We start from the raw sequence: 18,338 nt of genomic DNA on the forward strand, positions 1-18,338 counted from the left end.
GAAAAACACAGTATAGACGGAGGAAGACAGTGTTCTTATATTCCACCCCAGATTCCATAACGATGCTGTGACAAAATAAGTGAATCAGATGCAACAATAGTAGGCTTTGTCACTTCACTAAACTCTGCGTAGCACCCTAGTGAATCTTCCTACTTTGTCCATAGAGAAGATACAACAACAACAACAACAACAACAACAACATTAAAGCTTTTCTTTTCAGCACATTGCTGCACACTGAAGGGTTATTCACTCAGGAGATTATATGTTTAGAGGATTAAAGTAGTAAACAGTCAAAGATGGGCAAAAATAAGATTGTGCATTTGTATATTGATGTCTATATACAAACCCTTATTTATATATGGACTCAATGTGAGTGTGGTGACAGGTAGAAGCATTCAGGGCGTTGACTTTGCGTTTGAGCATATCAATGCATCTCTTGTGCACATGCAGTAGTTTGAGATGTCGTGATGTGCTTAAGTGTGACATATAACAAGTTGTACTGTCTACTGAGGTTCCTGTCAGAGTGTCAGGATGGCAGCAGTACACACACACACACACACACACACACACACAGACTCTCTCTCTCTGACACATACACATACACACATGTTGATGAGCACAGACGCAGTTGTCTTACGATTGGATCAAATTAATTTTCAACAGAGCCTGTATCTGGTAGCAGTGATAGCAGCTACTGTGAATATATGAATACAGTCATTTGACTTATAGCCACTTTACAAAACACAACATTGGCAGGTTTTACTAATGCTTTACTAGCTGTCAAAAAAATCATATGGACTCATAGTGCTATAGACAGTTAACATGCTTGCATATACGTATATGTTTTTTTTCTACTTTTCTTTACAATAATTTTCACCATATATTAGATATTTGTATTAAGATTAAAGAAAGCTTTGTGATTATAGAAGGGTTTAAGCTTGTGATGGGGAAAAAACGGATTAATTAAAGTCTTTCATGCGTCATCATTGTGTTTGCATTTTTGTTTGTGTTTGTGTGCGTGTGTATAAATGCGTAAATACTTGCTTTGGTTTCCCTGTTTCTCTTCCTGCCATATTTACTGGGCAGTGAAGTTTCTTGCTCAAAGTCTTCCTGTTTTCTTTCATAGGTGGGGGTGGGATAAGCTTTTTTATTAGCAGCTTATTTCTGTTATCTCTCTTAAACTTGACCAGCAGATAAGAGAGACAGAGAGACAGTGTCGGGATGATACAACAGCCAGTGTAGTTCTAGAAGTCCTCTGGGCTTTTTGTCTGGTTGTAGCAAACCTCTACAAGCCCTTAAGATAAATTGGCTGAGCTGCTTATCATGCACTGGGAATATGAGGGCCTCATGTGAATAAGATGCTAAAGTTTTTTTTTTTTCTACCATGACTTTCATTGTTCGTAGTTAGGCTTTGTACAAGAGGAAATGCCATGTTCTCATATGTGACATCCCTCTGTCTCCTTCTCTCTGCCTCAGGCTGACCAGTTGATGTTTGCTATGCACTTTGTGAAAGGCATGCACCCCGAACTCTTCCAGGAGAACGTGAGTATTTGCTGTATCTGTATGAAGGCAACTATTGATGCTGATTTCAAGGCCTTTTTTTTCCCGAAACATTTTTTATTTTATTTGTTGAAATCCTCATCAGTTCCCAATAGCCATCAATAAATAAAGTCATGTAAAAAAAAAACGAAGAACCCTACACTGTGGCCCTCACAGGACTGTAATAAATACGACCAATCGTAGTTAACAAGCTAGTCACAGAAAAGTTGGCTTCTAGCAGTTGTCAGGCAGCGCACATTCATGTGTTTTGGGGGCCTAATCTTGATCAGAAGGCCAGTGGGAGAGGATGGGATTTATCAGTTGCATTTTCTGTAGTGTAGCCTGCGCCTGCTAGATTTTCCAATATTACCAACCCCAGCTTTAAATATAAAAATAGACGCTTTGGATCTGCAAAATTTGAACCTTATCACAACTTCTACTTCAACTTATAATCATTATTCCTTTGTTTTAGGAGTGGGACATCTTCACTGGATCCATCGTAGGAGAAATGTTTAAGAAGGAGGTGAGCATGCAGCAATTTTTTTTAATGTTTTTTAATTTTTTGGTCAAAATGAGAAAACCATTATATTCATCAACATGTTATTATTTCTGAATTTGACTTAACCCTCTCTCGGCAGGAGTTGCCCTCCTGGATTGATCTGGAGAGACATGGAGCGGTGGCTATTTTTAAAGTAAACATCCATCCATCCATTATCCTTTCAAAGAAAAGTTTACTGCAGTTTATATAGAACACCAATAAGTTATTCTTTATTGAATTGCATGATTAAATGTTTTAATCTGTCAGTCACCTGTTGAAACTTTTGCCATCCTTCTTTCACAGGCTACGTTCCCAGCCCTCTACCAGTCTCTGTGTTTGAGTGACTCAGACCTTTGGATGTCCTTCTCGCAGAGCTCACAGTGTGAACAGGAAATCCCATCCTCCGTTGCCAAGAAGATTACTCACTCCCAGCAGGTCAGCTTTCAATCAAAACCACTCATTTCATTTCATCAGCCAAATTGAAGAAAAAAAAGAAAACGTATCATTATTTACAGACCATTTCAGAAGTCCACACACAGTTTGTGTTACCATGGCCAAGAAAGTTCTACTTTCAGCTCAGTTAGTTTCCCTGTCAATTTGCAGATTTGAAAAAAATTGTCTCAAGAACATAGGTCAGAAAAAAGATGTGTAGTTAGCTTTAGCTTTAGTTAGTGCTAACATGTGGTTGGGGTTGGACATTTATAAAGCACATTACATTTCTGTTCATACTTCTTAACTGTGAAAGAAGTATGAACCTTGTTGGTTAAGGATGAAACATTGAGTACAGTTCATACCCATTTCTGCTTAAACATATAACCTGCATAATAGTTTTTGATTAACTCTTAAAGCTACTATGATCTATTATATATTTTTTCCATGTGTGATATAAACTCACATGGCCTGTTATGATTTTAAATGACCATAACTCAACTGTCATCACTTTATCTTTTTACAAAATCACAACATCACTTAAAGGTTCAGTGTGTAGAATTCAGTGAAATCTAGTGGTGAAGTGTTATGTTGCAGCTGAATACCCCTCACCTCAGCCTCCCCTTCCAAACATGACAGAGAACCTGTGGCAGCCTTCAGTTGTCATAAAAACTCAAAAGGTGTCTATTTTGTCCAGTGTGGACTACTGTAAAAAAACATGGTGGCCTCCATAGAGAGGACCCACTCCCGATGTAAATATAGTATTTAAATATAAAGGCCCATTCTAGAGTAAAGAAAACAACAAATCGTACAATTTAGGTGAAACATATTTTATGTATTGTGCTCGAACATATAATAATTGAAAATCTACAACCTCTGTTAATTTAGTATTGGGTGTGTTTCCAAGGTAGGCTGTTTTTTGGGGGGCTTTTATGATACGTAACATTTGTATTTGATATTTGCTGTTACTTTGTCCCTTCCATTCATTGCTCTCCCATCTCCTCAGCTATTATTGGTTCAGGCAGTCCGACCAGACCGGCTGCAGAGTGCCATGGCAGCATTTGCCTCTCAGGCTCTGGGTAAGTGGTTCATTTTAGAGCTTTAATCTTTCTTCATTATTATTACTCATCAGTGTTGCCTAAGTCTGTTGGAGTTAAGTTCAGAACTGTTTCTACAGTTGTAACGAGAATACAACAAAATATAACAATTATTATTCACAATATCCTACTGAAAACTACGATAACACAAACCACATTCACATCATAATGATGCAGCCCACTCAGCACCTACCTGCTCTGCACATGGGTCTCACCACAAAGAAATAACATTTATTTTAATATTTTCATCAATATATGAATGATCACACGGGGTGCCAACCTCACAGAGGTGCAACATGTGCACAGGGATCGGCAGTATTCCCTACAATTTATACTGAGCCGCGATTATTCTACATAATATTATATCATATGATAAGTGACATCACACAGATACAGTTATGATGTTGCTTGAGAGCGGTTAGTTCATTGTGCTTAATGAGCCCGTTCATTCAGTTCAGATAATGCTAATGTTGTGTTGACTTCTGCCAGCCGTATCTGGGACACTGCTAATTGGTGTCAGGTGAAACTAAGATGCAGGTTTTCGTGTTTTTATATAAAACTAGTTTTCAGTTATATGTAATTTGTTCTGCCTCTGTTAGCTGTGTGGGATTGTTTAACTTATAATATCACTTACATTAAGCTTTCCATCAATAGATCATTTGTTGTGTGGGCTTTAGTGTTTGCGTGGTTTCTGGTTCTGAGCTGCTTGCGATCCAGTTAATCACTATTCCTAATACAGTAGTCATTTTACAGACAGTTAAACAGGCAAGTTAAAAATAAGGAAAACTCTTAATAATTGCAGCTGAGAATAGATTCATAAACAAGACTTTGGTTCCTGAAATTGTTTCACAACATGCACCTTTGATATAGATCCATTTGGTTTTTGTTTCCTTCGTGAACCTCGCAGCCTTTAACTCTATATTCCATCGTAGCTATGACTTGTGCTCCGTACGAAAAAGCTGCCCAGTGTGAGGCTCGAACTCACGACCTTCAGATTATGAGACTGACGCGCTGCCTACTGCGCCAACGAGGCTTCTATAGCTCCAGAGAATGACAACAAAAAAAAGAGATCTGAGCTGTGCATTGTCGACAACAATATATGTACACACCAAAAAGCTCCGGAAAAGCTTCTATTCACCTTTACATGCTTTGTGAAATGGCCCAGGGCTAATCCATGCCAAAAGAGGGGGGCTCACATGTCTAAGGTGTGATCATAGCAAGTGTTTGTTTAGGGCAGCAGCTTATAGTGCAAATACGTTAAAAGAAGAGCAAACAACAGCAATAGAGGCTTTTCTCACTGGAAACTATTCTCAAGAATGGTACAGTTTCCTGCATCATTTACAGCTGTTTCAATGTTAAGCTGTGTATCTGCAAGGCTCATTTCAAAGCTATAGTTGTTGTCATGATGTGGGTTCGTAGTTTTCCTTTCAATAATAAAGCATGTGCCCTGTGTGGGGCTTGAACACATGACTTTCAGGTTATGACACACTGCCTACTGCACCAGCTACGGTGAGGAAATTAGAAATAAAGAAAAAGATTTAAACATACAATTAGATCTATACACCGAACGGCCGTGTGTGTGCACACCTTAGCTTTTATACAATTTTATTTCATTAAGGGCTCATCATATAACTACAACAAAAGTAAAATGCATGCTGTAGTTAGTTCAGTCTATGGTCAATGTGTGTGCATGGATGAATGTGAGGCATGTGAGAGATTTACACAGAATCGCATGAAACAAACAGGAGAGATGTTGGACTGCTTCCCTCGCTCACATCTTTTATTTGCCTTTGAACTTCTCCCAACAGGGATGTGAGCGAGTCACAAGGAAAAGCTTTGATGAGAATGTGAGGACAGAGAAATTGCATTTTTCCAAATAGGACATACTGAGAACGTTTTTCGGCTGATTGACTGAAGTTGCAAGTTTTTATGAATCTTTTATATAATGGCAGTCAACCTTTTGATTTGCTGCACAGAATCACATTTGATGCACTCTGCATTAATTGTCAGTCTGTAGCATGTGTCACCCCTGACTCTTTTGTCTTCAATGCAGTATGAAACATGCCTGCCTTGTATGAGGCGCACAACAATCACATTATAAGACTGATGCGCTGCCTAATGCACCAACAAGGTTAAAACATGATCTGATGTTGAAAAAAGAGACATTTATGTGTCAACAAAAATGCTTTGTCAGATGCTCTGATATGACCCAGCACCAAAGGCATGACAAAAAGAGGTTGTGCAGATTTAGAGAAACAAAAGATTGATACTGGAGCAGCCAACACTGTGGATGATATGGTGGTGATGTGATTATGCTTCCAGATAGACAGTTCAGCTCTAGATGGACTACTTTTCCATCCTTAAACAAAAGGACTCTACTTATGTTAGTATGTGAGCTTTGTCTCCACTATTCTGTGTTGTTGTGACATTTTAAATAAGAAAACCACACTGTGTACATGGCAATATGGGAAATTCCAGTATTTTTCAACAGGGGCCCTTAGTTTATATATGTTGGTGTGTAAATTAAAGGTACTTACAAAACCTTTAGGAATCGGTCCAGTAGATTGCCTGGCAGCCATGTCATTGTGTCATTGGCTACAACAAAATCTTACGGGACAACTGCGACAGTTCATGAAACGTTCTGTTTTTTTCTCAAATAAAAGGCTCAAATTGTTATTCTGGGTCAGGGTTAATTCCTGTGTTAATCCAGCTTCACAGTCATTCATATTATCATAGTTGGCCTGGTAATTTGCAACACAAAATCACTTCAGCCCCTTTTCCACAGGGCAAAAAAACCACACTCACCCACTAGGTTCAGGCTTTTGTCTGCAATGCGAATGCCTACGATCGGCATCCACTCCCGGGTCAAATGTCTCTGCAGCAGGCACAGGTTTTTTTATCGGCTCTGGCTCAGATCGGCAGTGATGGAAACATGAAATCTGGGTGATTTCCAAGAAATCTAAAATCCTTCAGTTTCCACTGAGTTTGTAAGAGGGACTGAAATATAAGAAATAATTATGTCACTGGTCTCCATGCTGCTTTCTTCTGGGGTTAGGGTTAGTTTTGTGTGTTATTTTCCCCGTTTCCAATATGTTGCTTGGGTTTTGATGAACATGTCTTACTGTGGAAAAGCTGAAATCAAACGACGTGTACTAGCTGATTTTTATAAAAGGGGTATCACATTGCAGACTCAGTTCTGTGTGTGCTGCAGTCTTAATAATCCTCAGAAACCAAACTAATCAAAGAATGTAATATTCTTTGGAGTTTGCTTTCTCTTTTTGATTCTTAGCAAATCTACTTGCACTTTACTTTCAACAACATGTACTACATTTCCCTCATTTTTATTTCTGGAAATGATTGGCTGCAATTTTAGTTGTAGCATTTTTCTCAGCTCTCAAACTGTTTTGCAAATGTTAGAAATTGGACACTCAATAGAGATTCAGCCAAAAAGAAGTGGATGCAAAAAGGGATGAAAGGGAGGAGATGTAGGCAGAGAGGGAGAGATCCCAGTACTCTGACTGCCTTGCTTTCTACTTATAGCAGAAGCTCTATTGACTGAAACTCAGTGTCAGCTGTTGTGCAGCTGCTCCAGAGTGCTAATAATTACACTGGCTCAGTGAGGACGAGAATCTATCTGTATTTATGAGTGTCAATTATACTGTTCTTCTGTCCTTGAAGGTTTGTGTTTTTGCCATGTTATGTGTGTTGTAATTGTCTCTTTTTGCCACAACCTATATGACACTGACAAACTGCTTATTATGTCAATGAGGCCATCAGAGAAATAGCCATACATGATGAGGGTTCAGGCTTTGTGTGTATGACAATGTGTTTGTCTAGGTTTCTTTGTGCGTCCCATTTGTGTACTTCTGAATTTGTGCGTGTCTAAGAGTCTCTTCTTGTTTGTCTGTGTACAGTTATACTAAAACACACTTTTAAAATATCACTATATTGCACTCCTTGAACACAAAGTGAACCCAGTGATAAAGGTGCAGTGTGTGTGCGTGTGTGTGTACAAGTGCATGAGGTGGCTGAGAGTGTGACTCTGTCTGAATGAAAGAGAGAGAGACAGATAAAAAAAATTGCAAGAGAGAAGAAGATTTTGTGTTTATGTGTATGTGTTTTTGGCAGTGAATCAGTATGCTAATGAGGCATAGTCTGTAATCCTCTTACAGCTAATCTCACTCAATCCTCCCGGTCCAGGCCTGGGCACTGCTCATGCACACAGGCATGCCTGAGTGAACACACGCACACGCACACACACACACACTCAGACAGTGCATGCTCACTGGCTTACTAACTCTACTTCTCCAAAACACAAACCCCCGTTCACATAAGCATAAAAATAAGTCTCTCTATCTGTCTCTGTCATTTTTCTTATCAGAAATCACACTTTTTGTTTAAACAACCAATCAAATTTGAAATAAAATGTATCCTTTCCATTATACTGATTTTATTAAAACGATAGAAGACTTCTTTAATTCTTAACCTCTCAGTGCCTTTCCCCCTAAACTGTGTTTGAACCATAGCGAGACTGCACAGTTTTTTTCTAGGCTCCTCTTTGGCCTGATTGTGTGTCATAAAAGCCAAGGTGAACTTTGCTATTCACAGTCAGACGATGCTGCTCTGCAGCACGAATACTGATTACCTGCCCTGTCCAAGGTAGTTGTGTATGTATATGTGCATGTGCACGATCTGTACAAGCTCCCCCTTTTTTTTTGCAATCAGACATCACAAGCCATGTGGTCAGATGACTGTTTTTCTTTTAGTTACCATGGTAATGCGGCAAAAGGTCGCTCTGAGATGTTGTCCAAGACCTTACGTGCACAAATGTGTTTACTTCAGTGCAGCAGATTGCATTTGGCAGCAGACACCAAAAGAAGGTTCAGTCGGGGGCAGTTGTTTTTAACCAGGAAAGACAGCGCTTTGTGCGTGCGTGCGTGTGTGTGTGTGAGTCTAAAAGGTATGTCTGCTGATACATGCACGAATAACGTCACAGAGGAATTTCTAACTCAGCTGCTCACACTGTGTGCGCCCGTATCGCTGCTTGTGTGTCACTATTAACTCATATCTGATGTGCAATACAATATATTACAGCAGGATTAGAACCCAATGCTCAGTGAGCAAACGCACACATGCAGACACTCACACACAAACTTAGACACAGATACAAAGAGCCTGGCTTTTCAACACCAGGGGGCTGACAAGGTATTCTTCTGCTTTGTATGTTGAATACTGCTGCATACCTAGCACTCAGTATGCACAGCACATTATCCTCATAATCTCTCTCACTCTGTTTCTCAGTGTCTTCCTTTTACACCCTCTCTCCATCATTGCCTCCTTTATGCTCTCCCTCTTCTTCTACATTCTTTTCCCCCTAACCTCCATTCCCCATCATCCCCCATTAGGCACTGTCATACTCCTCCCTGTTCGTGCTCTCTCTCTCTCTCCCTGTCATCTTTTCCCACTTGATTTGACTACCATGTGTCTCCATCTTGCCCCTTTGCTGCTGCTGCTTGCTGGCGTTTACCCTACATCTGCTTTTATCCGTTCCCTCGCGTTGCAGTATATCCAGTGACTTTGAGTAGCATATCAAATTGAAATGATCCACTCCCCCCCACCCCATCCCTTCATTCTCTTCCAATCTACTCTTTCTCTCCTCTGCAGGTATGAAAGAGCTCTCCCCCCCTCCGCTGAACCTGCGGCGTCTCTACATTGAGACCCTGGAATTGGAGCCTGTGTTGATCATCATCTCTCCCGGGGCAGATCCATCCCAGGAGCTTGCAGAACTAGCAGCAGAAACCATTGGCAGAGATAACTATCATGAGGTATTGAATAACAGAATAACGTTGGAGATGTCATGGCAGATAAGCAAATACAGTCCGATTTTTTTTCAACACAATACAAAGATCAGACCTACAGAATAGGCTATTGTGCAGTGGTACATACAGCTTGTTGAATGTTAGATCGAGATTTAGTTCTTGATAATTGTCCGCAAGTGGAGTTCATCAGTTGTAAAATCTAAAGAAAGCAAGAAGTTGGTGCATACCATTGCTTTGGGTGACATCGTGAAGCGATTTATAGGGGGATTAAGGGGGAGATGCCATCCCCTTTAAACCAAAATGTCCAAAAAACCCACCCCCCTTATTAACTTGACAATACTGCCATCCCCTCACAACCATCACCCCATCCCCTATGAGAGAACTACGTGTGCAGGTTAACATCCTGTTGTTAATACTGCTAACTAAATCACGGGATCCAGTGTTTATTTTTAAAAGTTGAAACCAAATGTTTTTTTACCTCGCTTTCCCTCTCTCTTCCACACAAACACATTGACTGTCTGTCACAGTCAGATTAACAATCAGGAAACCTACCAGCGCCAGTGACCGTTAAAACATCCATAAAGATTGTGTCATTTTCAGCAGGTAGGCAGGATTCAGAATAAACTAGGTAGATACTTCTGTCACCCTGCGGCATCAGTTCTCTACTGCTGTGGTGTCATCCTCTACATCCCCCACCCTGACCGATCAGCTCAAAAAGTTAATCTTGGGTGATACCCTCCCAAGTAATATACACTCCAAGTTTGGTAGTTGGTGACCACCCCCCACCCCTACTGGTAAAAATTAACAAACCCAACAATCACATACTGAGTTCCTACATTTCAGTTTGAGTTGTATTTCTTTGGGGTTTTCCTTCAGTTTTAAGTGACGCTAATAAGACCTCCTGCCAAAAACATGATCACCAAACTGCATTTTTAAATAGATTTTATTTCAAAATATGTAATTTGTGGTAATTTTTATGAAACTTTTTACAATTGCCTCACAGATTTAGAGCTAAGATTATTTTAACCATATAGTCACTATGTGTTTTAGTCTGTGCAGTTTACAGTCGTTTTTTTACTGGACTTTATATAACATTACTATAAATCACATCAGTTACATATGAATATAAATCACATTTGTTAAGAGTTACTGGCTTCTATATGGGGGCCCCTATTGGGAAAAATCACATCTAAAATCTCACTGTGCAGGATACTCTCACTGAGGAGAGCAAGGAATTAAAATATTGAATCAGACTATCCACCCTAACTTCTGACAAATTACAATGTCGAATCGAATTTTATACGTTTCCACCTCCCGGCCTCACACAAATCCATAATCACAACTCTCTCCATCTGTCTAGATCTCTATGGGACAGGGACAGGCCGACGTGGCCGTAGCTACACTCAGGGAATGTTCCAGAAATGGAGACTGGCTTTGCCTGAAAAACCTTCACCTTGTCACTGCATGGCTACCGCTCCTGGAAAAAGTAGGTGCTTTGTGTGTTTACTGATGCTTTTTGGAGATTTGTTTACATTTATTTATGTGTTTGTGAGAGAGAGAGTTTTGTTTTCTTATGTATTTTGTGCTTTTTGATTAGTATGATTCACACACAATTTGTGCAAAACAAGGGGTGCGTTAGTAGCCAAGGGTGGGAGAAGGGATATTTCAAGATGGATAGAAAATGGGTAATATTTTGGAGAAATAAAGGATGCACTTATCCAGAAAATTTGATATAATAATCGCATAACATATACAGTTCAATAAAGTCATTATAAGGACGAGAAGGTTGGAGGTTCGATCCCAGTCTTCCCCATCTGCATGCCGAGGTGTCCTTTGGCAAGATGCTGAACCCTGAATGGCCCCTCATAGATGTTGAATGCACTAATTGGAATAAATTGAAATTTGGATAAAAGCGTCAGCTAAATGACATGTAATGTAATGTAATGACAGGACATTTAAGCAACTCTTAGGATTGTGCACTATATCCTATAAAATTAATATATGAAAATAAGTTCAAAAAATGTAATCTAATGTCACCTAGTCTAATGTTATACTCATCTACTATATTTCCACATGAATCTAAGAAAATGTGTCCTTTCATTACCTTAGAATTAGCCCTCCTTATCTACATGGGCGTGAGCGAGTGTCCTCTTCCATGGAGCCGGCCATGTAGCGCCACCATGCTAGTGCAGTAGCACATAAGGGACGAACTAAACACTGGCTCTATACTGGGCCTTTCACATTTTCGTGTTACCTGAAGGCCACAGTAGGTTCTGCTACATGCTGTAGGGGACGGTGAGGAGTATTTAGTTGGTTGCAAACTGCAAACTCACTACTAGATGAAACCAGTATCCTAATCCTACGCACTGAATCTTTAAGTGTGAAGGTCAGTGAAAGGGGGACCCTGGAGGATGTTCTGTACTAAAAAGTATTAAAAGGTACTCCGTGGACTTTTCTCGTAAACAAACAAAAGTTATTTTAACAGTCAGTGTTACTCACCAAAACACATGGTTTGTGTCCTCAAGCTCCAACAAGCAGGTCAAATGCATTTCTTTCCCCATAAAAGAGAACTATTAAACCAGGAAGGTATTTTAAAACCTACATCGTTTACATATGTTTATTAACTGTCCTCCTTCATGGCAATTAATGGAACCCTGCTGCATATCTACACATGTTATCACCACTTGTTGATGAGAGGAACAATGTGAAAGCATGTGCAGGACAGTTCAGGTGCACGTATGTGTGCATGAGACAACCTCAACAGAGATCTGCTATAACAATACCATTTTCATAAGACCAAAACTCCACAGGGTACCTTTGAAGTTTGCAAGCAATTTTCAGTTTCACTCTGCTTGTCAGTGTTTATCTATAATACTGAGGAGTACAGCACTGTTTAACACACACACACACACACACACACACACACACAAACACATTTTGCTGGCTGCTTAAATTTCCATTTCTGAAATTACCTTTGCCTGTACGTACACATTTTGTATTCCCCCTGTCAGCTCATGTTAGTCACTGTGCTGTTGTTTGTGTAGCTGTTTTTGTGGCCAGGTGTGTTTGTCGTTTCTCTCTTTGGACAAACGTGTGTGTAATGTGTTCGTATCATGCTTGCTTGATATGTTATGAGTGTATAACTGTATGTTTTTATTATTGTGTGTGTTTGTGTCACATTGAGCAGGTTTACTTTTGTGTGTTTTTTTGTGTCCAGGTGCTTTTTCTAGGGTTCAGTTTAGTGTTGTGTAACTGTAGCAGGTCATATCTCACTAGGAGGCACAGCTGTTGGCCATGATTGGCCCGTGTGTGTGTGTGTGTGTGTGTGTGTGTGTCTCTATTTTTATGCACCCTCACCTGTTTGTGAGAGTTGCAAAGAGTACGCGTTTTTAGTGTTTGTGTTTGTGTTTGTGCGTGTCCTGGGGTTAGCCAGAGATCCCTCCTGTCCAGAGTCTTCTGTGCTCCCAGCGTCACTTTAACCGGAGCTTAATGCAGCTGTCGTCTTCTACTTTTGTCCCTCCTCACCTCAACTCACCTCTATCTTCTTTCCACCTATGTAATTTTGCGTTTTCTTCCTGTTTTTTCCTCCACTTGTTTCCACCACTACATGTCAGCGATCTTCTCCAACGTTTTTTCTCAGCACTCCTTTTGTCCCCCTTTATGTTGTTCAAGTAAAACTCTTGCTCTGTCTGTCTGTCTCTGTTTCTTCCTCTCGCTCTTTGCCCAGCAACCGAGGAGGTTGAGGTCCCAGCAGTCGAGCTTGAAATGAAAAACTGATGCAACAAGGGGATTGAGGGAGACAGGAAGCAGAGGAAAAAATGAATTAGGAAACAGTAGATGTGAAAGGAGGGAAGTAGTAAAAAAGATGAACCGAGCCTCAGCAGGCAGGCGGACATTCTACCAAATAGGGGGCTTTGTTTTACTGTTTCAGTAGCTCTGTCAATTTACTCTAACTCCTAATGTAGTTTAAAAATTTCCCATCCTCTTTTTGCCATCTGTCTCCCCAGTCACTCCCTCCATCCCTAAACCAGTTGGTCAGTTAGAGAGAGGAGAAGGGAGGGAAGTAAAACGGGGCGGAAAGTGTTCATAATTGAAGTTGGCAGTGCAGATGTCCTCTCATCCCTGTCCACTCATATTCACCCACTTGTGATGTTTCCTGTCGCTCATTTTTCACATCTCGGTCTCCATCCATCCACTTATGGATCTATCTTTTCAATTCATTGCTCAATCTAACTTTCAGTCCTTTGCCAAATTCAAAATGATGAATATAGCACAGAATTATCTAGCACAATAACTTAAGGAAATACTGTTTATAGCAGCTTTCAGAATATAAACTGTATTGGTTTAATTGTTCATAGTGAGACAGTAGCATCAGGAGTTACTGTATCCATAGTGTGTCGATACAAAATCTGTTTATCTACAGTATATGAGTGCAAATAGCTGTGTTTCACAATCTGCATCTAAATAGTAATGCCTGTATTCTGACAAAGATAGTTTTTGATGTACTGAATCCCTGCTCTTTCTTCTCCTCTCTGACTTCTGCCTTCTCTATTTTCCCCTTCTTTTTTTCTTTGGTAGGGGCTCTGCCTTGCATCTTCCAACAATACCATTGTTTGTTCCAGTGGAATTCTGGTTGATGACACATTAGAGACACAAAAAAGCGAGACAGGAGTTTTCTTAGAATCCCCTGTGTTCTCTGATTTTCTTTGATTGTGTTCTCTACCATGAGAGAAAGAGAAGAGCGTGTGCATGTGTGTGAGAGTGTTTGTGTGAGTGTGTGCGCGTGCTTGTGTGTGTGAGTTCCCAATAAGAAGACACGAGACCCTAAGTTGCCCGTATTCTATTTTTATCCACATGTCTTTGAGAAAGATAGAAAGAGAGGGGGATGAATGTAAGAAGAGAAGGAAGGGGGTGGGAGCTGGAAATTGAGACAAAGAGATGGAGACACTGAACAGAAAGCGATAAAGAGAGAGGGAGAGGAACAAATTTATAAAAGTGAGGTATAAATGGTATGTTATTTTGGACAATTTATCAATATGCAGGGAATCTAATAAGAAGAATCAAAAGAAAGAGAAGAGGAAATGTATTTGGTTCATCTTCCTTTTAGTGTTCAGTATTTACTTTATACTTCCTATACACCGATGCAAACTCACTTCGATAATTGAACTATATATGTACATGTAATAAAAAAAAAAAAGGTTGCCTGAATATGTCCACCTTTCTCTACAAAGATAAAACATGAAGAGAACTTTTGTTGTGAATGGGTTTTAAGTTACTTACATTTAAGTCAGTGCATTGTTAGAAAGGTTATTTGTATGTAAAAAGTGCATTCAGTGCAGTGTGAAGCATTTACTCTTCTCTTGGAATGAAAATTGGTCTGTGCGAACTTGAGTGAACTTCGTGGTTAGAACTTGTACCTCAGAGGAAGGCGGCCCTGTGTCTGAATCTAAATCAGCTTTGTGGATATACTCAGACTCCAGCCCCTTTCAACCCTAAAATAGATGAAACTGCGTAATACAGTGGCTGACGATATGTCTCAGCAAAGGATGAAGTCTTTTCCAATCGCTCCAACTCATTAGTGACTTTTATGATTTGAAATACAGTATATTTGTGTGTGTGTGTTTATGTCTAGGGGGGTTGGGGGGGTTTGAGTGAAGACCTTAGCCTGATACAGTACAAGTGGTCTCATTTCAAATTACTCTCATGTTCCTCCTCTGATCTCTTAGCTAATGAGTCTAATGTCTGCACCGTCTTTCTCTTACAGGAGCTTAATGTGCTGCGTCCCAAAGCGGGTTTCCGTCTCTGGCTGACGGCTGAAGTTCACCCCAGATTCCCTCCTATACTGCTGCAGTCCAGCCTCAAGATCACTTATGAGGTACTCAAACACACTCAAACACACACATTCACACACAATACTCCTATAGCATTGCTGACTGCTGACTGTCCCCACTTTCCACATGGTATTGAAACTTTTCCTTTAGTTTTCCCATATACTGTCTGCTTGTTTCTACATAGCGTAGCCATATGTCTTTTTCACACTCCGTGGAATAATGACTGTACACGCAGTGTAGTCACATATGGGCCTTCGGAGATACAGAAGCCTGCAGCTTGTGTGTTGTGTGCTTTAGTGCGCAGTGTGTTTCTGATGGGAGCTATGCTCACGGGGTTAACTACTTCAGCAGCCAAGCATGCTGCACAAACAGCCTATCCCTAAATGTCTCTGTTTCTCTCTGATACACACACACACACACACACACACACACACACACACACACACACACTCTTATGGGCGAAAACTTACTGACATTCTTTATAAGTAAGCACACACATCCTGAATGCATCCCCCAGTGGTAACCAAGGCACTGTGATATATCATTCCTTGACTGCAAGAAAAGAAAATATGAATCGCTAATCTGTCAAAACTAAGATTAACAGTCCTTTGCAATAGTAGTGTTAATAGTAATAAATGTGAGCTTAGGGCACATGACATTGCATGCTACAACCACCACACACACACAAGATGTCAGATCCTACACCACGCCTCTCGTACAACACATTTCACAAAGATACAAGTGATCAAATATTATAAAAAAGTTATTAGTTCAAAACAGTAATATACAAACCACTATAGCTTTCCCCTATACAACACACTCAACTCCTGTTTGCAGTTTTGTGTTGAAGCTTCAGACAGTTAGTATGTTTAGTGCCTCTTTATTACAGCTGGCAGTGTACCGTACACCAACAGCTCCGAGTTCTTCGTAGAGCAAATATGAAATTGAACAAATGTATTTCCAATGAAAAAAAGCACCAAACTAGAATCCAGTTACTTCATGTGAGATAAAAAAAGTGAAGAAACGGGTATCTGTTAGTTTTAATTGTTACGGGTGAAAACACTCACTGATGCATAAGGTGAAACTGTTCTGCAGCTGCTGAAACAAGTTAAATTCAGACGGTCTGGGGATGTGCGATATTAAAAAAGGTTTGCGCCTTGCAAATACGTTTAATCCACTACACTTGATAACATATGTAGTGAATCTGGCAAATTTAGTACATATTCATTATGGACTGTGTGTGTTATCAAAACCTCCAGATGGAGCTACCAAATGTTAAGCAAAGCTAAAAATGTGTGAACTGATCTCAACATATACTCATTGTTTGTATCATAGAAAGAGCATATTGTTGACAGATGGGTCAAATGAACAGAGAAATATATATATATATATTGTGTTTGTTCATTTGCACAGTTTGATAAATATCATTTTCAGAGGAACAACATCTTGTCTCAGGCAGTAGGAAAAGGCTGAATTTGTATACAGATTCATACACTCTATCACTGTCACTGAAGGATTTAGTTCATATAAAAGAACACAGACATCATTCTCTGTAATGGGCTGTGGTTCTATTCATCACTGTGGTATAATCACTGCCGGCGCGTCCATAGAGGCGAACTAGGCGAAACTCTGAACTGAACAAATCAGTTTACAAGCGAGAGTGAACGCTGCTCACGTTTTTTTGAGTCATCATCATATGGGCCATCATGTGAAACCCCGGGAGCGAGAGAAAATGTGTGTGTGTCCTGCACGTACACACACACAGGCCCCGGGCAGCGGCCCCACTCACTCGCTCAGAGGGACACAGTGAGATCAGAGGAGCGTTGGCGTGAAGCAGCCGGTCAGTGAGTTTGTTGAAGAACAGTGGAAACACAGAGTTTCTCCACATCTGCACAAAGTTCAGAAGGTTGGTTTGTTCCTGTGTCCTCCTCCACTCTGACCTGCTCTCACTTTAACTAATAAACACTCATCACTAGTTATCAGGACCTGATCAGTACATGAAGTAACTTAGAGTTTGTTTGATTTGCTCCAGAGTGTATGAGGCTGCATTTAAACATCATGAATAATTAGTCGTCAGTATTTTACGGCTCAGTACAACGCATGCAGTCAGGACTCAGTGTTAAAGTGAACGAGGATCCGGATTCATGATCCAACACCATCGATTAATAACTAAATACATGATCATAAGTTTGTCACCTACATCATAACCATCCCAATAAAAAACAGAACAAAGTAGGAGAGACTTGCACTGGTATTATTTGTTATTTAAATTAGATTATTTGAAAAGTAGTTATATGTGCTGCCTTGATTCATGATATGGATCCGCAAAATGCATGCATATTGCATCATGCATACTTTAATACTGTTGGCACTTTGAGCTTACTAGCGTTGCCCTAGATTGCACTGATCTAATGCACTAGCACTTTATGTGTATGGCATATTGCCGTTTGTGTGTTGTTGCTGGAATGGTACGTTGCAAAAAGAGGGGCGGTATAATTTTTTCCCGCCTGGGGCGGCAGAAGTGCACGCGCCGGTCCTGGGTATAATTGTTATTGAGTGTCCATCCCTGACCAAACAATGCTTTTACAGTGTGTTAATAGGATTTCCTTGTAGCTCTCTGACACTAATGGTTTGATCCAAGTGACCTAAACATCAACTTGTCTTTTGCATTCAGAGAAGGACTTCCCTCTCTTTATATGATTTCTCTTCCTTCCTCTCTGCTAATCCAGTTTCTCCACATTGTCAGACCAGTCTAATATTTTGTTACTGTAAAATGAGAATTTTGGAATAAGAGAAATGCTTTTTTATGTGATCCAATATTTGCTGGTCCTTTGACTTAGAAACACAGAACACAAAGCAGACTGAACAGAATCAACATGACACAAACCCTGAAAGGCTTTCACACCTTCTCTCTTGTCTTGCCAGGCACACATGGTTGATTAAGGGGATCACTTGGTGATGTTCGGATTTTATGATTCAAAATTCTCACAGCCTCCCAATGATGGAAGCTCACATGAAACAGTTGCACACCTTTACAGCTGGCCTGCAGTGTAACTGCTGTTTGTGAAGTCAAACCGATTCAGCA

General features: G+C 40.2%; 1 protein-coding gene and 1 non-coding gene across 4 annotated transcripts in view; one reads left to right on the forward strand and one right to left on the reverse strand.

Annotated features, from left to right (window-relative positions):
• The window catches only part of LOC117773202 (cytoplasmic dynein 2 heavy chain 1), a 105,074-nt gene that overhangs the window by 61,930 nt on the left and 24,806 nt on the right, over positions 1–18,338 (forward strand). For all 3 annotated transcript variants that reach the window (XM_034604918.1, XM_034604920.1, XM_034604919.1), the window contains 8 exons: positions 1,477–1,542; positions 2,012–2,062; positions 2,178–2,231; positions 2,381–2,512; positions 3,513–3,585; positions 9,268–9,428; positions 10,783–10,908; positions 15,187–15,297. In XM_034604918.1, the coding sequence (XP_034460809.1) occupies positions 1,477–1,542; positions 2,012–2,062; positions 2,178–2,231; positions 2,381–2,512; positions 3,513–3,585; positions 9,268–9,428; positions 10,783–10,908; positions 15,187–15,297 (774 nt within the window). The remainder of the gene's footprint in view (positions 1–1,476; positions 1,543–2,011; positions 2,063–2,177; positions 2,232–2,380; positions 2,513–3,512; positions 3,586–9,267; positions 9,429–10,782; positions 10,909–15,186; positions 15,298–18,338) is intronic.
• Positions 4,564–4,636, reverse strand: trnam-cau. The gene has a single exon. It is a non-coding gene; the product is annotated as a tRNA-Met (tRNA).

The sequence above is a fragment of the Hippoglossus hippoglossus genome, chromosome 13 (assembly GCF_009819705.1).
Source record: "Hippoglossus hippoglossus isolate fHipHip1 chromosome 13, fHipHip1.pri, whole genome shotgun sequence".
NCBI lineage: Eukaryota > Metazoa > Chordata > Actinopteri > Pleuronectiformes > Pleuronectidae > Hippoglossus > Hippoglossus hippoglossus.